General features: G+C 42.5%; 1 protein-coding gene across 1 annotated transcript; it reads left to right on the top strand.

Moving 5' to 3' along the window:
• The first annotated feature begins 1,478 nt into the window (after positions 1 to 1,478).
• LEUTX (leucine twenty homeobox) lies at positions 1,479 to 4,528 on the top strand. Its single transcript, XM_034945642.3, has 2 exons — positions 1,479 to 1,675; positions 2,699 to 4,528. The coding sequence occupies exons 1-2, from the start codon at positions 1,607 to 1,609 to the stop codon at positions 3,134 to 3,136; spliced, it is 507 nt and encodes a 168-aa protein (XP_034801533.1). The 5' UTR covers positions 1,479 to 1,606; the 3' UTR covers positions 3,137 to 4,528.
• Positions 4,529 to 23,860: the final 19,332 nt, after the last annotated feature.

The raw sequence follows: 23,860 nt of genomic DNA on the forward strand, positions 1-23,860 counted from the left end.
ATTTTACCTCCTATAACTTATCAATGTGCAGTGTTGCTTTTCTAAAGACCAGTAGAATTCTAATTACCATTCCTTTGATGGAAATTCTACTTCCCTTTAGAAGCTTCTGGAAATTTCTATATATTCCTGGTATTCTGATATTTTTGCAACAACGATCCTTTTGTTCATTGATTGTGCTCATCGTGGAATGTCTTCATTCTGGAAACCCCTGTGCCTCATCTCTCAAATCTTGAATTTTTTTAAATAAATATTTTCATGATACTCTCTGAAACATTTTTTAGTCAGAGATATTTTTAGTCACATAAATATTGCTAGTGCTGGACATCCCTGAGCAGAGATCTTATTTTTTTCTGACCTTTTCACTCTTTTTGTCCACTTTTGTATATTTTTTCTACTTCCTGGAATAGCTTTGTCTTCCAACTCTTCTATTATTGCCTAAGGGTTTCTTTTTAGCTACTGATTTCAAAGAACATTTGTCTTATCAGGTTTTCCTTTCTTTTCAAGACTTTCTTGATGTATGAGTGCAATATCTTTTATCCGAGCATATTAATTTTAACATTTATAGATTTTCTTTTTTTTTTTGTAATTTTTTTCTAATTGTTTTATATTTTTAGTAGAGATGGGGTTTCACCATGTTGGCCAGGCTGGTTTTGAACTCCTGATCTCAAGTGATTCACCCTCCCTGGCCTCCCAAAGTGCTAGTATTACAGGCATGAGCCACCGCGCCCAGCCTTATTTCTTTTCTTAAGAAAAAATGTGGTTATTTGCTGCTTTCCTCCTCTTCCTCCTCTTCTTTCTTTTTCTCTTCCACCTTCCCTTTCTTTTCTCTCTCTTTATCTCTGTCTCTCCCTCTCTCCCTTTCTTGCTGTCCCCTTCCTGTTTGAGAATTTTTCTTCAATGTCCTGTAAATTTTTGTTCTCCCCTTGTGTCTAAACAAATGCTGAGACACTAAGAGAAACCCATGTGCCTGATCACTTGTCTTCACTGTGCGATAATTGGGCAGCATGTTGGCTTCTTTTTTTCCATGTATTTGCATGAGGAATAAGAGCATCCTGAAAATAGAAACTTTCCTATAAAATAGATGACCATGAGAGTCAGGTTTTACTAGATGATGAGGTCTTATTTATATTCTAAACCACAGTAAAAACTCCCCTCATTTCTTGTATCTTTTTTTTTAATTTCCTTAAATTGGGCTTCACTTTTCTCTGGTGCCTCCTTGATTAGCTTAATAACTGACCTTCAGAATTCTTTTTCAGGTATATCACGGATTTCTTCTTGGTTTGGATCCATTGCTGATGAACTAATGTGATTTTTTGGGGATGTTAAAGAACCTTGTGTTGTCATATTACCAGATTTGGTTTTCTGGTTCCTTCTCATTTGTGTAGGCTCTGTCAGAGGGACGGTCTAGGGCTCAAGGCTATTGTTCAGATTCTTTGGTCCCACAGGTGTTCCCTTGATGTAGTACTCTCCTCATTTTCTTCTGAATTTTTTTAATGAAAGCCTTTTATCTGTTCCCTCTGCAGAAGGGCCAAGGCGTTATCGTCGGCCACGCACAAGATTTCTCTCCAAACAACTCACAGCATTGAGAGAATTGCTTGAAAAGACCATGCACCCAAGTTTGGCTACAATGGGGAAACTGGCTTCAAAGCTACAACTTGATCTATCCGTAGTAAAGGTCTGTTCCCAAGTGTGTCTGTAGGTAGCACGCCTAACCCAGAGCTTCACACACACTTTTGATCATTGTTATAACAGTTCCTATTTATTGGCAATTGCTGTGTGTAAGGACAGATGTTAAGCACTTTATATTTTTATTGTCATGAGCACCCACTTTATTGAGGAACACTAAAGCTCACATAGAAGGGCTGTCTTCCAAGCATTATAAACACAAGAGCTGGAATTTGAACTCAGACCTTTCCAACTCCAGACCCACCATGCTACACAGGACTCTTTGAGGCTGGATCTCAGATACTCCCATTTGGGTCTGTTCTTGTGTATTCAGGATGGGTTCTGCTTAATCAGGACCATCGCAGTCATCCAGATGCCTGTCACTAAGTTCCCACAAAGTATTCATGGGAGAACACCTGGATGAACCCTAAAGATGACCCAAGCTAAACTCTCACCCCATACTCTGACTTTAAAATACTTTCTCTGGGCACCAGGAATGGTGGCTCACACTTGTAATCCCAGCACTTTGGGAGGTGGAGGCAGGAGGATCGCTTGAGCCCAGTTTAAGACCAGCCTGGGCAACATAGCAAGACCATGTCTTTACAAACAAAAATTAAAAATTAACCAGACATGGAGGCACATGGCTGTAGTCCCAGCTACTTGGGAGACTGAGATAGGAGGATTGCCTAAGCCCAGGAGTTCAAGGCTGCAGTGAGCTATGATTGCAGCACTGCACTCCAGGCTGGGTGACAGAGTGGTACCTTGTCTCAAAAAAAAAAAAAAAATACACCACTAATAAAAACACCCTTCTATTTAATACATCACGATCTAGGTCATATTCCACCCATTGCTAGTACAATCCTACACCCACTTTTCCCTTGAAACCCAGGACAGCAGAGGGTAGAAAGGGCTTCCCTTGTTCCAATAAATGTGAGACTCTCTCTCACACCAAAAAACCGAATTCCTGAGGAACATGAGGATGCCCCTTTATACTCAACCTCCATGATTAACCTCCCCCCTCCTCCCTCCTTAGATCTGGTTCAAGAACCAGCGTGCCAAATGGAAGAGGCAGCAGCGGCAGCAAATGCAGACACAGCCATCACTAGGACCAGCAAACCAGACAATTTCAGTGAAGAAGGAGGAGACTCCCTCAGCCATAACTACTGCAAACATTCGTCCAGTGAGTCCTGGAATCTCTGATGCAAATGACCATGATCTACGTGAGCCTTCTGGTATCAAGAATCCTGGAGGAGCCAGCGCCTCTGCGAGGGTTTCATCCTGGGATTCTCAGTCATATGACATTGAACAGATATGTCTGGGGGCTTCAAATCCTCCTTGGGCCTCCACTCTCTTTGAAATAGATGAATTTGTAAAGATCTATGACTTGCCAGGGGAAGATGACACCAGCAGCCTAAATCAATATCTTTTTCCAGTATGCCTTGAGTATGACCAGCTCCAATCTTCAGTGTAACTTCTTACACATCACTTCTAGGGGAGGTCTGGATCTGACCCACTGAGACATATTTCCACACATCTTTAATGGTTTGACCCCAGTCTAAGTAGATCAGGGGCTGGGAATTTATCTTTTTCTGTAGAAAAAACAATAAAGGAACTCCCCTACCTTTCATCATTGCCTGCATTTTCTGAACTCCATTTGAGTGCCTCCTCACCCAAATTTCAGCATTAAAGATTGTATTCAGAGAAGTGACGCCAGGAACACAGTGACATAGGAGGTTCCTGACTGATGCACTGAATAAACATCTGTGCCTAGATCAGTTCTCTCTGGAAGAAAGTCAGAAGTGAGTGGAGAGACTCCTACACACCAGGCAACTAAGAAAATGTCTTAGCAGGCCAGTCGCGGTGGCTCACGCCTGTAATTCCAGCACTTTGGGAGGCCAAGGTGGGTGGATCACGAGGTCAGGAGATCAAGACCATCCCGGCTAACATGGTGAAACGCTGTCTCTACTAAAAATACAAAAAATTAGCTGGGTGTGGTGGTGGGCACCTGTAGTCCCAGCTGCTTGGGAGGCTGAGGCAAGAGAATTGCTTGAACCCGGGAGGCGGAGGTTGCATGAGCCAAGATTGCACCACTGCACTCCAGCCTGGGCGACAGAGTAAGATGCCATCTCAAAAAAAAAAAGAAAAGAAAAGGAAGAAAAGACAATAAAAAGATGTCTTATCAAACAGGCAGCAAAAGCTGAAGCACTCAGAAACACTAAACCCACCCTGGGCACTGAGCCATACAATCAGGAAGGAATCCCCAGTTCCCAGCTTCTCCCCCAGGAGAGAAGCAGTGAACCACACATATAGCACCCTAACTGTTGATGGTTAAGTTCCTAACGAGCCTGCATCAGGGAGTTGACTAGGTAGGTAAACTACTGACTTACAAGAGCCTGAACAGAAGCTAGGTGCCACCCAAGGCTTCACCCCAGCTCAGCCCAGCAATAAATCCAGGTCTATCAATTCCTCCTGGAAGAAGTTTGTCCACACATTGAGCGCCCCAACTTTTATACCTGCACTCAAGGGACTGCATCCTAAATCCCCTAGCTCTGGAAATGGAAGGGATTAGGCATATGTGAGTCTCCCTAGCTCACAGAAGAAAAAGGTGGTTTTAAGCAGGCACACAAGCACTTCAGGGCTAGCCTTCCTCCACCACACTCCCCCAACCGGAGCAGTGCAGAGAAGGGGTCAAAATGCACAGCTCCCACTTACTCCTCAAAAAGGATTTGCCAGCACACTCTTCCAGCTGCTGCTTGATAGTCATGCTTTTAACCAGCCTGTATCTGGAAGTCAACAGGGCAGACAAATGCTGGATCCTTGGGAGCCTGAATGGGAGTTCAGACACTGTCCAAGCCTTTTGCCCTTGCTTGCTCTAGTGGTAAGTCTACAGACTCTCCCTGGAAGGAGTTTTTCCATGCAGTGAGCACCCAAATTTTTGCAGCTTCCACGGCATCCTAAATCACCTATCTCTGGGAACTGAAGGGATTTGACATTCACTAGGCTCCCTAGATCACAGCAAAGAAGTGATTTTAAACTGATGCACAAGCATTTCCAGGAGATGAGAATAGTCCCAGGGGCCTGAGGCTGAACACACCTAGCTGGCCACTACCACCTCAGGTGGCATCTACTTGCATGTGCCACTTACAGGCCTGGAGACTGGCCTGCTCAGCCCGTCGCAGCCATCACCAACACTAGCACAAGCTGATTGGGAGCTAGATTGTCCTGCCAATATTACTGCCATTGCCCATGCCACCCTTGCTGCCCAGTGGCCCCAGGAACTACGCACCTACCTGGCCTATGGCTGGCAATGCCAGCACCCAAGAAAGCCACCTGGAAGCCTGGGAATTGGCCTACCTAAACCTGCTAAACCTGTGCCAGCGTACACCACCCTGGGGCTCAAGGACAGGCTCACCACTGCCACCACTGGGCCCGAAAACCGGCCCACCTGACATCCCCTATCCCAGAAAAGCTTCACAGCCTCCACCAACAACTGCACCTTAAGCCACGGAGGAAATAACTCTACTGATGTTGCTTACAGCCAAATAAATCATACAGAGACTATACCTGGGTAAAGAATTCAAAATAATGATATTAAAGAAGCTCAGTGAGATACAAAAGAACTCAGAAAAAAAATACAAACAAATCAGAAAAACAATTCAGGATATGAATGAGAAATTTACCAAAGAGATAGACATAAAAAAGAACCAAACAAATTCTTATAATGAAGACTTCATTGAATGAAATACAAAATATATTTGAAAGCTTCAACACCAGACTAAATCAAGTAGAAAAAAGAATTTCAGAACTTGAAGCCACATCTTTTGAAATAACCCAGGAAGACAAAAATAAAAAAGAATTTTAAAAGAATGATAAAAGCCTTCATGGCATATGATACCATAAAACAACCAAATTTTCAAATTACTGGGGTCCCAGAAGGCAAAGAGAGAGAAAAGGGTAAGAAAGTATTTAATAAAATAATAGGCCAGGCACAGTGGCTCACGCCTGTAATCTCAGCACTTTGGGAGGCCGAGGAGGGTGGAGCACCTGAGGTCAAGAGTTCAAGACCAGCCTGGCTAACATGGTGAAACCTGGTCTCTACTAAAAATACAAAAATTAGCTGGGTGTGGTGGCGCATGCCTGTAGTCCCAACTACTTGGGAGGCTGAGGCAGGAGAATTGCTTGAACCCAGGAGGCGGAGGTTGCAGTGAGCCAAGATCACGCCACTGCACTCCAGCCTGGCAACAGAGCGAGACTCCATCTAAAAACAACAACAACAAAAAGTGTGATTTATACACAATGGAGTACTATTTGGCCATTAAAAAATAATTTTAAAAAATGAAATCCTGTCATTTGCAACATAGATGAGCCTAAAGGACATTATGTTAAATGAAATAAACCAAACACAGAAAGACAAATTCCACATGATCTCACACACATGTGGAATCCTAAAAGGTGGACCTGACACCTTACTTACACCTTACTCCTGCAAGAATGGCCATAATCAAAAAATAACAAAATCAAAGATCAAAAAATCAAAAAATAATAGGTGTTGTGCATGTGTGAAAAGGGAACACGTTTACACCGTTGGTGGGAATGTAAACTAGTACAACCACTGGAGAAAACAGTGGAGATTCCTTAAGGAGCAAAAAGTAGATTTACCATTTGATCCAGCAATCCCACTACTGGGTATCTACTTAGAGGAAAATAAGTCATTACACAAAAGAGATACTTGCACACACATGTTTATAGCAGCACAATTCACAATTACAAAAATATAGAACCAGCCCAAATGCCCATCAATCAACAAGTGGATAAAGGAAATGTGAGATATATATATATATATCTCACATACCATGAAATACTATTCAGCCATAAAAAGGGAATGAAATAATGGCATTTGCAGCAACCTGGATGAGATTGGAGACCATTATTTTAAGTGAAGTAACTCAGGAATGGAAAACCAAACATCATACTTTCTCACTCATAAGTGGGAGCTAAGCTATGAAGATCCAAAGGCATAAGAATGACACAATGGACTTTGGGGATTCAGGGGAAAGAGTGGGATGGAGGTGAGGGATAAAAGACTACACATTGGGTACAATGTACACTGCTTGGGTGATGGGTGCACCAGAATCTCAGAAATCGCCACTTAGGAAATTATTCATGTAACCAAACACCACCTGTTCCCCCAAAAACCTACTGAAATAAAATAATAAAAATAAATAAGGCTGGGCGCAGTGTCTCACGCCTGTAATCTCAGCACTTTGGGAGGTCAAGGCGGGTGGATCACCTGAGGTCAGGAGTTCGAGACCAGCCTGGCCAACATGGTGAAACCTCATCTCTACTAAAAATACAAAAAAAAAATTAGCTGGGCATGGTGGTGGGCGCCTGTAATCCTAGCTACCCAGGAGGCTGAAGCAAGAGAATCGCTTGAACCCGGAAGGCAGAGGTTGCAGTGAGCCAAGATCGCACCATTGCACTCCAGCCTGGGCGACAAGAGGGAAACTCCGTCTGAAAAAAAAAATAAATAAATAATACATTAAAAAAATTGAAAAAATAAATACATTTTTTAAAGTGGACCTCATAGAAGTAGAGAGTAGAATGGTGGTTAAAGGAATCTGGGGTCACTGGGGGTAAAGGGGGGTTGGGAAGACGCTGGTCAAAAGATGCATAATTACATTTAGATAGAAGGAATAAGTTCAAGAGATCTATTGAACAGCAGGATGACCATAATTAATGGTGATATATTGCATTCTTGAAAAATGCTAAGACAGTAGATGTTAGGTGTTCTCACCACAAAAAAACAGATGATAACTATGTGAGGTAACACATTTCTTTAAATTAGCTGATTTGGCCAGGTGCAGTGGCTCACACCCGTAATCCCACCACTCTGGGAGGCTGAGGCAGGAGGATCACCTGAGGTCGAGAGTTCGAAGACCAGCCTGACCAACATGGAGAAACCCCATCTCTACTAAAAATACAAAATTAGCCAGGCGTGGTGTCACCTGCCTGTAATCCCAGCTACTCAGGAGGTTGAGGCAGGAGAATCGCTTGAACCCTGGAGGCAGAGGTTACAGTGAGCCGAGATTGCGCTGTTGCACTCCAGCCGGGGCAACAAGAGTGAAACGCCATCTCAAAAAATAAATAAATAAATAAATACGCTAGATTTAACCATTCCACAATGTATACATACTTCAAAACATTATATTGTACAAGATAAAGTCATACAATTTTAAAAAACAAATAAATTTAGACCAAAATGATAGGGAAAGGTATTAGGGGCTGAGTGGTATATGGGAACTGCGTACTACCTGCTCAATTTTCTGTAAGCCTCAAACTGCTCCAAAAAATAATGTCTGTTGCCAGGCACAGTGGCTTACGCCTGTAATCCCAGCACTTTGGGAGGCCGAGGTGGTTTGGTCACCTGAGGTCAGAAGTTCAAACCAGCCTGACCAACATGGTGAAACCCCATCTCTACTAAAAATACAAAATTAGCCGGGCATGGTGGTGCATGTCTGTAATCCCAGCTACTTGGGAGGCTGAGGCAGGAGAATCGCTTGATCCTAGGAGGCAGAGGTTGCAGTGAGCCAAGATTGCACCATTGCACTCCAGCCTGGACAACAAGAGTGAAACTCCATCTCAAAAAAAAATTATAATAATAATGTCTTAATTTTTAAAAAAATGTCTAGCTCGGCCGGGCGCCGTGGCTCATGTCTGTAATCCCAGCACTTTGGGAGGCCGAGATGGGCAGATCACGAGGTCAGGAGTTCGAGACCAGCCTGACCAATATGATGAAACCCTGTCTCTACTTAAAAAAACAAACAAACAAAAAAATTAGCCAGGTGTGGTGGCATGTGCCTGTAGTCCCAGCTACTCAGGAGGCTGAGACAGAAGAATCGCTTGTACCCAGGAGGCAGAGGTTGCAGTGAGCCAAGATCGTGCCACTGCACTACAGCCTGGGTGGCAGAGCGAGACTCTGTCTCAAAAAAAAAAAAAAAATGTCTAGCTTGATCTTAAAGGAATGAATGATTCCCTAAGAGAACTTAGTGAGGGCTGGAGGCCTTGAGTTCCACCAGCCAATCCCAGGAGTTAGCTGTAAAAGTCACTACTCACCTTTGCGAAATTCAACTTGATCAGGTACCTCTTCTTTAGTTTCAGGAAGAAGAAGCAAGAACCTTTAAATAATTAATAAGTAAGTGACTGATGTGAAGAAACGCTGAGGCTCTAAAGCTGGATGGAACAGAGACTGGACTATTCTCTGAACATCTAAGTCTATGCAGCTATAAACAAGAAGAAGGTAAAGCTGCAGGGGCTGACCTGGAGGCCGCAAGATGTATCGATAAACCAGGAAGGTAGCAGCTGCGGAACTGTGAGGTGCAGCGGTCCCCAGTGTTTTTGGCACCAGGAACTGGTTTCGTGGAAGAAAATTTTTCCACAGACGGCAGCGGTGGGGTGGGTGGGTTGGGGTGGGGGATTGTTTGGGGAAAATTCAAGCATAATACATTTATTGTGCACTTTATTTCTATTATTATTACATTATAATATATCATCAAATAAGTATACAACTCACCATAATGTCAAATCTAATGGGAGCCCTGAACTTGTTTTCCTGCAACTAGATGGTCCCATCTAGGGGTGATGGGAGACAGTGACAGATCATCAGGCATTCGATTCTCATAAGGAGCATGCAACCTAGATCCCTCGAATGCGCAGTTCACAATAGACTTTGCGCTCCTGTGAGAATCTAGTGCCCGAGCTGACCTGACAGGAGGCGGAGCTCAGGCTGTAATGCCAGCGATGGGGAGTGGCTGCAAATATAGATGAAGCTTTGCTGGCTGGCCCGCTGCTCACCTCCTGCTGTGGCGGTCTGGTTCCTAACAGGCCACCATGGGTACCCGTCTGTGGGGGTGGGGAGCGGGGGTGTTGGGGACCCCTGGTATAGAGTGCTCTCTTGTAACCCACCCATCCTCTGAGTGCAGATTTGCAAATACAACCACGTTCTCTAGAAGGGACCCTATGAGCTGGAGGATAAGACCACAGCCTGGAGTTTTGCTTTTGACTTTCGTAATGTTTAGGCATTTTTTATGGTGAGCATAGCTTACTTCTGAAATTTAATAAACGACTGTATTAAGCGGTGAAATAGTGAGTACACGGTTGTTTACTTTGTTATTCTGTTTGCATGAACATTTAAGAAAAACAAAACATTGAGAATTGTTGGTGGCAGGTGTGGTGGGAGCTTTTTAAAAAAACAACAACAACAAAAGCTGTTCCCTACATGTAACAGGGATGTCTGTCTTCGGAGGAATTGGTGAGCTGCATCTCACCCCCCGGTGAAGCAAGGGGTCGTGGTGGTGGAACTTGACTGGGAAGTGGGAACTGATCCTGGGGAGCAATCCTAGAAGCCTGGGGCTAAGCCATGTCCTGAGAGTTTGGGAAATGAATGTATTAAGCAGCCCAGATGCCTAACTCCAGGGTCACCACCAGCCTTTGAGCTCCAGGGGGCGCTCCGCGAACATCCCATGAAAGCGCGCGGGGCGCTTGGGATGATGTTTGCAGGGGAACTGAGCCAGGCTGTGGTCCTCTGTGCCATCTCCTGCCGGTGGGCAGCACTCCTGTTGTGCACAGGGACCCCTGTTTCCTAGGTCCACAAACTGGTCGGGAAACACGAGTTGACCCGGCCGCCCCAACCTGCTTTCTAACAAGAGGTTCTGTCCAAGTTCCCCGCTAGACTTTCAACATGTCACTCAGCGCTGAAGCCTCGCCCCTTATCCTTGATGTCCAATGAGGAGCGAGGGTTGGATCCCCAGGGGCCTGGGGAGGCAGAGGGTTCTTTTTTTTTTTTTTAAACCTAAAAATTTTAATGAAGATGAAAATGGAAGATTCTTCATGGAAGTTTTAATGGCAACAATTAGTCTACGAAAAAATAGGAAGTCTGAATGGACCAATAACCAAAGAAGAACTTACAAAGGAAGTAAAAGATCTAAGAAAGTCCTAGAAGGTTTTATGGGCAAATTCTGCTATACATTCCGACAAATCGTAATTGTACTGTCTCCTTAATTTTTCTGTAAATCTAAAACCATTCTAAAATAAAAAATTTATTTTAAAAATGTATCCAATCCCCCTCGTCCAAACCTTTGAAATGCTAAAGATTTCTTTTAAAACCCTCAATATCTCTGATTATTTTGTTAAGGTTTTTGTTTAAGACTATCTATTGAAGGCAGGGCACGGTGGCTCACACCTGTAATACCAGCACTTTGGAAGGCCAAGGCTGGAGGATCACCTGAGGTCAGGAATTCGACACCACTCTGGCCAACATGGTGAAACCCTGTCTCTACTAAAAATACAAAAATTAGCCAGGCGTGGTGGCCCTCGCCTGTAATACCAGCTCAGCTACTCAGGAGGCTGAGGTGGGAGAATCGCTTGAACCTGGGAGGCGGAGGTTGCAGTAAGCCGAGATCGCACCACTGCACTCCAGCTTAGGCGAGAGAGGGAGACTCTGTCTCAAAAAAAAAAAAAAAAAAAAAAAAAAAAAAAAAAAAAAGAGAGAGAGAGAGCATCTATTGAAGAGTGAGTTTTCTTACAATGCCCAAAGCAACTGTCTCCTTCTTTCCCTGGCCCTCTCCATGTCTGTATTCACATAGAGTCTACATAATGGGCAAATTGTGATTAACAACTTTGTCTCCTGCCTTTAAAAAACAATCCTAAAATCCTATCATACTCCAGGCCGTCTCCACGTCTGCTTAATGAACTGTCTTAATATTTATTTATTTATTTATTTATTGAGACAGAGTCTCGCTCTGTTGCCAGGCTGGAGTGCAGTGGCGTGATCTTGGCTCACTGCGATCTGCGCCTCCCGGGTTCAAGTGATTCTCCCACCTCAGCCTCCCGAATAGCTGGGATTACAGGCACGCGCCGCCACACCCAGCTAATTTTTGTATTTTTGGTAGAGACGGGGTTTCACCATGTTGGCAGGATGGTCTCAATTACCTGACCTCGTGATCCACTCGCCTCTGCCTCCCAAAGTGCTGGGATTAACAGGCATGGGTCACTGTGCCCGGCCGAACTGTCTTAATTTTTAAGAGTAGGTTTATTACACTGCTTGATGGACAAAAAAATTGGGCACTCTTCTAAAGCTCAGGGGAAAGGGTGCCAAGAGAGGAGTCCCAGGGAAGAGATGTTCAGAGAACATCATACCACCCCACCTGCTCTCTTTCTTCTTTTTTTTTTTTTTTCTTCAGGAAATGAGGTCTCATTATGTTTCTCAGGCTGGCCTCGAACTCCTGGCTGCAAGCCATCCTCCCTCCTCAGCCTCCTGAGTAGCTGGGATTCCAGCTGTGAGCCACCACGCCTGGCTTGACTTTTATAATGCCTTCTCCTTTGACAGTTTGAAGCCTCTTGGTTAAAGCAAAGGGGGACCTGGAGGGTGACTTCAGTGGGAAGTGGGAAGAGTGACTGGAAACTGGTCCCTTCTGCTGCATGTCTCAGTGGAAGTGTCAAGAAGTGCTGGGGTAACGTTAGCCACTTCCTCTCTGCAACCAGCCCCCAGGCGCTTCACTTCTCTCTTTCCTCCACCTGAGATGACACAGTTGTGGTTAAGGGCCTGGACCATGAGGTTAGCCTAAATGAGAGTCCCATCTCTGCAACTTCTACCTGGATGAATTTGAGCAAGTGATTCACCTCTCTGAGCTTCAGTTTCCTCATCTGGGAAATTGAGATAATAACAGTTAATGTCTACATCATAAAGTTGTGATAACTAAATAAAAACGTCATGATAATTAAATAAATTAAAATGTGGCCGGGCGCGGTGGCTCACGCCTGTAATCCCAGCACTTTGGGAGGCCAAGGCAGGCGGATCACGAGGTCAGGAGATCGAGACCACGGTGAAACCCCATCTCTACTAAAAATACAAAAAAATAGCCGGGCGTGGTGGCGGGCGCCTGCAGTCCCAGCTACTCGGGAGGCTGAGGCAGGAGAATGGCGTGAACCCGGGAGGCGGAGCTTGCAGTGAGCCGAGATCGCGCCACTGCACTCCAGTCTCTGGGCGACAGAGCGAGACTCCGTCTCAAAAAAAAAAAAAAAAAAAAAAAAAAAAAAAAAAAATGTATGCAGCCCTTAGAATGGTGCCTGACACACATAGAGCACTGTATAAATACTTTTAATTATATTATTTTCCTTTTTTTTTTTTCTTTGGAGACAGTTTCACTCTGTCACCCAGGCTGAAGTGCAGTGGAGCAATAATCTCAGTTCACTGCAACCTCTGCCTCCCAGGTTCAAGTGATTCTCCTCCCTCAGCCTCCCGAGTAGCTGGGATTACAGGCATCCACAACTATGGCCAGTTATATTTATATTATTTTTCGATACACATGATGTTCTGGGCATTAATTTTTTTTTCCCAATGAGACTTCTTTTTTTACAAAAAAAAAGGGTTGGGGGAAGTTTTGCTTTTTGTTTTATATTCTTCAGTACTTAAAAACTTTGTCATTTTCAGGCCAGGCACGGTGGCTCATGCCTGTAATCGCAACACTTTGGGAGGCCGAGGCGGGCAGATCACCTGAGATCAAGAGTTCGAGAGCAGCCTGGTCAACATGGTGAAACCCCGTCTCTACTAAAAATACAAAAATTAGCCAGGCATGGTGTAATCCCAGCTACTTGGGAGGCTGAGGCCGGAGAATTGCTTGAACCTGGGAGACGGAGGTTGCAGTGAGCCAAGATCACATCACTGTACTCCAGCCTGGGCAACAAAGCAAGGCTCCCTCTCAAAAAAAAAAAAAAAAAAAAAAAAACAACCTTGTCACTTTAATGTTTTACTTTATTGGAAAGAGATTGTTAAGGATTCCAGCTAGTTGTTTCTGGATAGCAGAAATGACTAGCCTTCTTGGAACAGATCTTCTGTCTTCTGAAAAGGTCACTAGAATAACTCTTCAGTCACACACATGTAAAGCAAGTGTTTACCCCAATTGCTAAGAACCCAGGAAGGGAAAATCTTAAGGGATGTGGGTATTCTGGGAGTAAACAGATTGACAGCCACACTCCTTCACTTTGAGATACAAAAGTTCTAAAACATTTCTGTTAAAGCAGAGTGGTCAGCTCTCATGAGAGGATCGAGGAATTGCTATAGGAAAACTCACCATAATGGTTAGGGGTATGAGCGTTAGTAGCTCAGACACAGGTACCTTAGAGAGCTGGTATTAGCTGGGAAGGACTACTGATGGGTTGAATTTGTATCCCCTGTGGTAAGAGGCATAACAAGCTGATTTCTAACTAAGGGTAGAAAGTGATTGTGTTAACTTGGGGCTGCTGCAATTACAGGACCACAAGCTGGGTGGTTTAAACAACAGAAATGTATTGTCTTGCAAATCTGGAGGGGAGGGTAGAAGTCAGGAATCAAGGTGTTGGCAGGGCTGCACCCCCTCTAAAGGCTCTAGGAGAGGATCCTTTCTTGCCTCCCCCAGTTTCTGGTGGCTCCACGTGTTCCTTGGTTTGTGACAGCAGCTCTCCCATCCCTATAGAGAGAAAGTAGATGGTGGCTTAGGGATGGGGAGGATGGAGTGACAGGGGATGATAGCTGAAGACATAAGGTTTCTTTTGGAGGGGATGAAAATCTAAAATTGATCATGGTGATTGTTGTCCATATCTGTGAATATATGAAAAACTATTGAATTGTATACTAAATGGGTAAATGTTATGGTTTGTGAATTGCATCTCAATGAAGTTGTTTTTTAAAATGACACAAACTTGAGATAAGAGCCCAACTTTATTCTTTTGTATGTGGCCATCCAGTTGTCCCAGAACCATTTGTTAACAGGACTATTACTTCCCCACTGAGTAATCTTGGCAACCTAGTGGAAAGTCAGTTGGCCGTAGACACGTGGTTTTATTTATAGATTCTACTTCTATCCTTTTGATCTATATGTCTGTCTTCATGTCTGTACCACACTGTCTTGATTACTTTTGCCTTAGGTTGGTACAAAAGTAATTTCAGTAAATTTTGAAGTTGGGAAGTGCCAGTCCTACTTTGCTTTTCTTTTTCAAGATTATATTGGTTATTCTGGGTCCCTTGCGATTCCATATGAATTGTACATTCAGCTTGCCAATTTCTACAAAGTCAGCTGAGATTCTGACAGGGATTCCACTGAACCTGTAGATCAATTTAGGGAGTATTGCCATTTTAACAATACAAGGCTTCTGATCCATATACAAGAGAGATTTTTTTCCATTTATTTAAATCCTCTTTCATTTCTTTCAACAAAATCTCACCATTTTTAGAGTATAAGTTTTGCATTTCTTTTGCTAAATTTATTCCGAATTTTTTATTGGTTTTGATGCTATTGTAAATGGAATTGTTTTCTTGATTTCGTTTTCAGATTATTCGTTGCAAGCATATGGAAATACAATTGATTTTTATATATTGACCTGGTATCCTGCAACCTTGCTGAACTTGTTCAATAGTTCTAACAGTTATTTGCTGGACTTCTTAGGATTTTTCTATATACAAGATCATGTCATCTGCAAAGAGTTTACTTCTTCCTTTCAATCTGGATGGATGCTTTTTTTTTTTTTTTTTTTTCCTTTCTTGCCTATCCTGACTAGAACCTCCAGTACAGTGGTGAAGTGGTGGAAGCAGACACCTTTGCCTTGTTCCTGATCTTCGGGGGAAAGCATCCAGTCTGTTTTCACTAAGTATGATGTTAGATGTGCTTCGTAGAGGCCCCAGTGTCAGGTTGGGGAAGTTCTCTTCTATTGTTAACTTCCTGAGAGTTTTTACCATGAATGGGATTTTGCTAAATGCTTGTTTTGTATCTATTGAGATGATCATGTGGTTTTTGTTTTGTATTCAATTGATAGGATATACTATATTAATTGATTTGGGGATGTAAAACCAATCTTGCATTCATCCTGTGATAAAGCTCATTTTTCATGGTACGTACTTCTTTTTATATATTACTGGATTCCATTTGCTAGTATTTATTTGAGGATTTTTGCATCTGTATTGGTAAAAAGATATTGGGCTGTAGGTTTCTTGTGGTGTCTTTGCCTGGTCTTGGTATCAGGGTAATACTGGCCTTAAGAATGAGTTGGGCAGTGTTCCCTCTTCTATTTATTGGAAACCTTTGTGAAGAATTGATATTAATTCTTCTTCAAATGTTTGGTAGGGTCAGTGGTGAAGGGCCTAGGGTTTTCTTTGTGGGTAGTTTTTAGATTATTAATTCACTCTCTTTGCTTGCTATAGATTTATGTAGATGTCCTATTTCTCTTAGACTCAGTTTCAGTAGTTTGTGTCTTTCTAGAAATTTGTTTTTCATCTCAAGTATCTAGTTTATTAGCAAATAGTTGCTCGTAGCATTTATTTCTATAAGGTTGGTAGTAATGTCTCCTCTTTCATTTCTTTTTTTAAAAATTTAAATTTTAATTGAAAAAATAATAATTATATATATATTTATGGGGTACAATGTGATGTTTTGCTATGTTTATATTGTTAAATGGTTAAATAAAACAAATTAATAAATCTGTCACCTCACATACTTATTTTTCATGATGACATTTATGATAAGTGAAATAAGCCAGGCACAGAAAGACAAATAGACTCCATATATATGTGAGATACATGGAATCTAAAAGAGTCAAACTCACAGAAGTGGAGAGTAAAATGGTGATTACCAGAGGCTGGGGAGGAAGATGGATGGGGAAAGGGAAACTGTTGATCAAAAGGTCCAGTTTCAGTTAGACAGGAAGAATAAACTTTAGTAATCTGTTGCATAAAATGGTAATTATAATAAATAATAATTCATTGTATATTTTGAAGTCCCTTTTTCATTTTTGATTCTAGTAATCCAGTCTGCTATTTTTTCCTGGTATATCTAGCCAATGTTTTGCCAATATTTTGGTTTGTAAAAGAGTCAACTCTTGGTTTGGTTGATTTTCTCTATTGTTTTTCTATTCTCTATTTCACTTATTTCTGCTCCAATCTTTTATTATTTTCTTTTTCTACTTGCTTTATGTGTAGCTTGCTCTTCTTTTTCAGTGTCTTAAGGTGAAAATTTAGGTTATTTTCAATCACTTCCTTAATATAGGCATATACATCTATCAGATTTCTTTTAAGCACTGTTTTTGCTGTATCCTACAAGTTATAAGGTATATTATGTCTTCATTTTCATTTATATCAAAGTATTTTCTAATGTCCCTTTTAATTTCTTCTTTGACCTCTTGGTTATTTAAAAGTGCATTGTTTATGAGAACATATGGACACAGGGAGGGGAACAACACACATTGGGGCCTGGGGGTGGGTGAAGGGAGAGCATCAGGATGGATAGCAAATGTAATGCATGCGGGGCTTAATACCTAGGTGATGGGCTAACAGGTGCAGCAAACCACCTTGGCTCAGGTTTACCTATGTAAAAAACCTGCACATCCTGCACATGTATCCCAGAACTTAAAATTAAATTAAATTAAAATTTAAAAGAGAGTGCATTGTTTAATTTCCACATACTTGTGAGTTCCCCAGATTTCTGTCTTTTATTTATATATAATTTCATTATGTTGTTATCAGAAAGTATGCATTGTATTTCTACTCCTTTAAATTTATCAAGGTTTATGGCCTAGCATGTGGTTTATCCTGGACAGTGTTCCATGTGCACTTGAGAAGAATACAAATTCTGCTGTTCTACAGATATCTGCTAGGTCTAGTTGGTTTATAGTGTTGCTCAAGTGTTTTATTTCCTTATTGATTTTCTGCCCAATTGTTCTATTCGTTATTTTTTTCCTGACTTGAGGTACGACTGACAAATAAAAATTGTATATATTTAAGATGTACAATGTGATGTTTTGATACACATTGTGAAATGATTACCACAACTAAGCTAATTAATATATTCATCATCTCATATAGTTACAACATTTTTTTAAAGTTGGGTATCAAAATCTCCAAATATTGTTGCTTATTGTGTATTTCTTCATTTCTGTCAGTATTTATTTAATGCATGTCGGGGCTCTGTTGTTGGATGCCTATGTGTTTATAATCGTTACATCTTCCTGATACAGTGACCTGTAGATCATAACATATTTCTTATGTCTGGTAACGTTTTTTAAAGTCTATTTTGCATTATTAGTATCTCTGTTCCAGCTTCCTTGTGGTTGCTGTTTGCATGATATATCTTTTTTCTTTCTATTACTTTCAATCTTTTGTATCTTTGAATCTAAAGTTTGTCTTCTGTACACAGAATATCATTGGATATTGTTTTTTAATACAGTCTGAAAGTCTCTGCCTTTTGATTTATTCAATCCATTCACTTTTAAAGTTATTAATGATATAGTTAGATTTACATTTGCCGTTTCACTTTTTCTTTTCTATGTCTTATGTCTTTTTTGCTCTTCTATTCCTCCTTTATGTTTTCTTTTATATTAAGTGAAAGTTTTCTAATATAGCATTTTAATTTCTTTACTGATTTTTTCACTAATTTCTGAATTATTTCCTCCATGGTTGCTCTATGGCTTATCATATACATCTTATCAAAATGAGCTTCAGATTTATACGAACTTAATCCTAGTGAGATATAGAAACATTGTTCCTATGAAGCTCTATTGCCTTTTCCCACTTTTTGTTAGATGTTATACATATTGCATCAAACATTATAAACCCAGGAATGCACTGCTTTAATTATTTTTTATACACTTTTTTTTTTGAGACCGAGTTTCGCTCTTGTTGCGCAGGCTGGAGCGCAATGGTGCGATCTCGGCTCACTGCAACCTCTGCCTCCTGAGTTCAAGCGATTCTCCTGCCTCAGCCTCCCTCGTAGCTGGGATTACAGGTATGCGCCACCACGCCCAGCTAATTTTGTATTTTTAGTAGAGACAGGGTTTCTCCATGTTGGTCAGGCTGGTCTCGAACTCCCAACCTCAGGTGATCCACCTGCCTCAGCCTCCCAAAGTGCCAGCATTACAAGCGTATTAATTTTATCGTGAGAAGAAGCTGTTACTCTTACTGGGGGTTCCCTTGTAAGTGACAAGGCATTTTCTTTTTCCTGCTTTCAATTTTTTTTTCCTTGTCCTTGGCTGTCAGTATTCTTACCAAGATGTGTCTGTGTGTGTGTGTCTCTGTGTTCATTCTACTTGAAGTTCATTCAGCTTCTTGGATAGGTATTTTATTGTTTTTCAATAAACTTAGAAAGTTTTAAGCCACTGTTTATTAGAACAATTTTTCTGTTTCTTTCTCTTTTGTCTCCTTCTGCCATTCCTATTGTTTTGCTTAATGGTGTTCCACATTTCTCTAGGGCTCTATTTATTTTTTTATCTTTGTTCTTTCCCCCCATTCTTTGGATTGCATTATTTCTATTTTCTTTTCTTTTTTTTTCCTTTTTTTTTTTTTTTTTTTTGAGATGGAGTCTCGCTCTGTCACCCAGGCTAGAGTGCAGTGGCGCAATCTTGGCTCACTGCGTTCAAGCGATTCTCCTGCCTCAGCCTCCTGAGTAGCTGGGACTACACGTGTGTGCCACCATGCCTGGCTAAGTTTTGTATTTTTAGTAGAGGCGGGGTTTCACCATGTTAGCCAGGATGGCCTCGATCTCCTGACCTCATGATCCGCCTGCTTTGGCCTCCCAAAGTGCTGGGATTACAGGCGTGAGCCACCGCACCCAGCCTTATTTCTACTTTCAAGTTTGCTAATTCTTTCTTCTGTCAATTCAAATCTACTATTGAGCTTCTCTAGTATATTTTTTCATTTCGGTTATTATACTTTTAGCTCTCGATTTCCATTTGGTTCTATTTTATAATGTCTAACTTTTTAGCAATATTTTTTATTTGACCATACCTTTCCTTTCCTTTTTTAAAAAAAATTGGTTTCCTTTAGTTATTTGAACAGATTTATAATGGCTACTTTGAAGGCTTTGTGTGCTCAGTCTGACATCTGGTTGCTTTCACTGGACGTTTCTGTTGCCTGCTTTTTTTCCAGTGTAAGGGTAACATTTCGTTTCTTCCAGAACCCATAGCACTTCTCTTTCCTAACTAGCATTGTCCAGTAAAACACCTGTAGTGATAGAAATGTTTATCTCTGCCCTGTCCAATGTAATAGCCACTAGCCACATGTGGCTATTGAGCACTTGCAATGTGGCTAGTGTAACTAAGAAAGTGAATTTTAAATTTTATTTCATTTTGATTAAGCATAAATAGCCATATTTAACTTCAAGAAGATAAGTGGCTATCTTCTTGAACAATGCAATTGTAGGCCATGCTCAGAGTACCAATTCCTTAGATTTCCCTACTCAAATGTTCCCAAACCTGCTTCCAGCAACTGTTTGGGCCTCTTCCTAGTCCATCTTCTACCTAACACCCAGAACAGATCATGCTGGTACGCACACCCCAAACCCAAGGGGTAGGCAAGAGGTGATGTGGGGTACATGCACCAAGCTCCAATGTGCAGGCTTGGTATCCACATACATGCATGAATAACTCCTTAGGGGTACAGGACATCAACAAGGAAGGCAAGAGAAGGGAGTAAGCTATAGATAGGGTGCCTCCATTTGTACTCTTTGTCCAGGATCCACAAATGCTAGAGATGTCTTTGACTGGTAATGTCCCATTTCTTAGCTATGTGATGGCTACATGTGTGTTCACTGTATAATTTTTTGACTCTATTTATATGTACAAATGTGCACGTGTGTATGTGTATAGGTATACACATATATGCTATATTTCACAATTCTTTAAAATGATTAAAAAATTTTTACCACTATTAGGATAAAGTCCTAGCTCATTCCGTGATATATAAAGCCTTGTACAAACCATCTTCTGCCTACCTTGGACCTGATCTCCTGCCATTCTCCCCCTCTCCTGTCACCTCTAGTCACTCTGACCTTTTTGCTCCAGCCAGCAGTGCCAAGTTACAGAGCTGTTTGTTGGAGGAGGTTTAATTGGCCCTGCATTTAAAACCATTTGTATTAGTGAGGCAAAGAAATGCCTGCGATGGGGGTTGCATGAGGACTGGAATGAGCAGCCACAGTGTCAGAAGTGATGTGGCAACTGCAGCCTCCCAGAGTTTAGGAGGAAAGACATCTGCTTATATAAGAAAGCTGGAGACAGTTCTGAAGGCTGCCAAAAAAGGAACACTTGCAACTGAAGGAACCATCAATCAGGTGCCCTGAACAGGTGGAGGCTGGGGCTACTCTCAGCGGAAAGCCAGGCTCAGAGCTCCAATTACCAGCCATGAGGAATCCAACTATCAAAACTGATGCCAGAGGGGAGGGAGAGGAGAAGACAGAGGCCTGACTCAGCGGAAAGAGCGATTCCAGAGCACCTGAGGTAACTGACGAACCACCAGAAAGGAGTTGGAGATCAATAACAGAAATATCTAACTCAGTGGTTCTCAAAGCCAGATCCCCAGACCAGCAGCATCAGCTTGACCAGGGAGCTGGTTAGAAGTGCACATTCTCAGGCCCCCCCTTGGTAAGAATCAGAAACTCTAAGGCACAGGGAGGGACCAGTAATCCCTGTTTTAAGAAGCCCTCCAAGGTGGCTTTTCCAATGTTGGATAAATTCTGAGAGCCATAAATCTAACTTTAATTGAGCGTGGACTATGTACCAGGCGCTATTCTGAGTGTTTGCCTCTATTAACTGAATATTCCACATAATGGCATTATGAAATAGAAGGTGAACCATTTTACAGATGGGAGCTGTGAGACAGGATAATTTATGTAACTTACCTAAAATCAGAGAGCCAGACAGAGGGAGAGATGCAACCTGAACCTCAAGAGCATGTGCTCTTCCTTCACCACTGGGCTCTACTGCAGTGTTGCTCAGACCTTAGCACACAACTCCTGGGGGCTTCTGAAAACACTCCTGCTGGAACCCCTTGGTAGAGTCTGTGATTCACTAGAATTGGGGCTGAGAATTTGCATTTCTCACAAGGCCAGATGATTCAGAGGCTCCTGGTCCAATTTCACTCTATGAGAACCACTGTGCCATGTTTTACCACCTTCCCCACCTGAGGATTTAGTCCAGCAAATGGAAATGTTGATTGAGGCTTTTTGAGAAAATCCATGTGCAGAGCCCCTTGCCAGGACTCTTTTGGCTACAAATGACAGAAAACCCTGTTCTAATTGTCTTAAGCAAAAATGGTATCTATAGGCTACTTGAAACAGGCTAAGTCTGCCTCTAGGCACAGCTGGACCTAAGGATCCAGGAGGTATTAACAGTTAGGATTCCCTCTTTTTCTCTCCATCTCTCAGCTCAGCTTTCCTCTCTGCCTTCATTCTGTTGTCTTCATTCTCCCCTCACAATGGCCCCCAGCAACTCTGGCCTTAGATTCCACCAGCTAGAAACCCACAAGTACCCCTTCCTATTATCCCATCAGAAGCACATGCTGGCTGTCATTGGCCAGACATGGATCACAGGCGCATTTCTGAACAATCATTGTGGTCAAGGAAATGTAATGTTCTTATTAGCTAGGCCTGGGTTATGGGCTCACCTCTAAAGAGCCAGAAAGTGGGCTGAGCTGCACTAAAAGCACACAGATCAAGAGTAGGGTAGAAGAATCGGGTGCTGGGGCCAAAAAAGGAAATGAATGTTGAGCAGGCAAATATAACCAATGTCCACTACACCATCCTCAAAGGACAAAATGTGTTCAACATTAAACTCTCAAAGGATGGGCCCAAGCACAGAGATCATGATCAAAGGGAAAACCCAGGCCAGGTTCTGTGGCTCACACCTGTAATCCCAGCACTTTGGGAGCCCAAGGTGGGAGGATCACTTGAGGCCAGGAGTTCAAGACCAGCCTGGGCAACATAGTGAGACCCCGTCTCTACAAAAAAAAAAAAAAAAAAAAGACCAGGCAATGTGGCTCACACCTGTAATCCCAGCACTTTGGGAGGCTGAGGCAGGTGGATCATTTGAGGTCAGGAGTTCGAGACCAGCCTAGCCAACATGGTGAAACCCCATCTCTACTAAAAATATAAAAAATTAGCTGGGCGTGGTGGCAGGTGCCTATAATCCCAACTACTCAGGAGGCTGAGGTGGGAGAATTGCTTGAACCTGGGAGACAGAGGTTGTAGTGAGTTGAGATTGTGCCACTGCACTCCACCCTGGGTCACAAGAATGAAACTCTGTCTCAAAAAAAAAAAAATTTTTTTTTTAAATTTAGCCGGGTGTGGTGGCACATGCCTGTAGTCCCAGCTGCTAGGGAGGCTGAGGTGGGAGGATTGCTTGAGCCAAGGAATTTGAGGCTGCAGTGAGCTATGATAGTGTCACTGCACTTCAGGCTTTCTCTTGGGGTCTCTCGTGTGGCTATAGTCAGATAGTGACTGGAGCTGGGGTCATCTTGAAGGCTTCCTCACACATATGTCTGGCAGTTGATGCTGGCTGCTGGCCAGAATACACTCATGTGAACCATCCATGCGGCCTGGGCTTCCTTCCATACCAATTTGGTTCCAAGGGTGAGCATTCCAAGAAAGAGAACCAGGCAGAAGCTGTGTTGCCTTTTTGTGACCTGGCCTCAGAAGTCACATAGTGTCATTTCTACCATACTCTCTTGGTTGTCTTGATGCCTAGGATCAAGAGGAGTGGTTACAGACTCCAGCTCTTGGAATGGGAGTGGTACATGATCAGAAGAGCAGGGGGAATGGGAGACATTGATTGTCACCGTCCTTTTTGTAAAATAGTATGCCACAGGGAGGCAATGACTGGAAGGAAGGCATGCGGGGGATTCTGGGGGGCTATTAGTGCTGTGTTTTTTAAATCTGCATGCTGCTCACAGCCAGTTGCATAATTTTTTTCTTTTTGAGACAGGGTCTTGCTCTGTTGCCCAGGCTGGAGTGCAGTGGTGCAATCTCAGCTCACTGCAACATCCACCTCGCAGGTTCAAGCCGTTCTCGTGCCTCAGCCTCCCAAGTAGCTGGGACTACAGGTGTGCACCACCATGTCTGGCAAACTTTTGTATTTTTAGTAGAGAGGGGGTTTCACCATGTTGGTCAAGCTGGTCTCGAATTCCTGGCCTCAAGTGATCTGCCCACCTCGGTCTCCCAAAGTGTTGGGATTACAGGTGTGAGCCACTGTGCCCAACCCAGTTGCCTAATTTTTAAACTACACCACAATGTCATTTCCAGAGTTCCAGACTTCCATTAATTCCTTCAAATCTTAGCTTTACTGTCCTCTCCTTCACAAAACCACTAATGACATCCTAAACTCCCTCAATAACCTCTGCTCTCTCAGC

The sequence above is a fragment of the Pan paniscus genome, chromosome 20 (assembly GCF_029289425.2).
Source record: "Pan paniscus chromosome 20, NHGRI_mPanPan1-v2.0_pri, whole genome shotgun sequence".
NCBI classification, from domain to species: domain Eukaryota; kingdom Metazoa; phylum Chordata; class Mammalia; order Primates; family Hominidae; genus Pan; species Pan paniscus.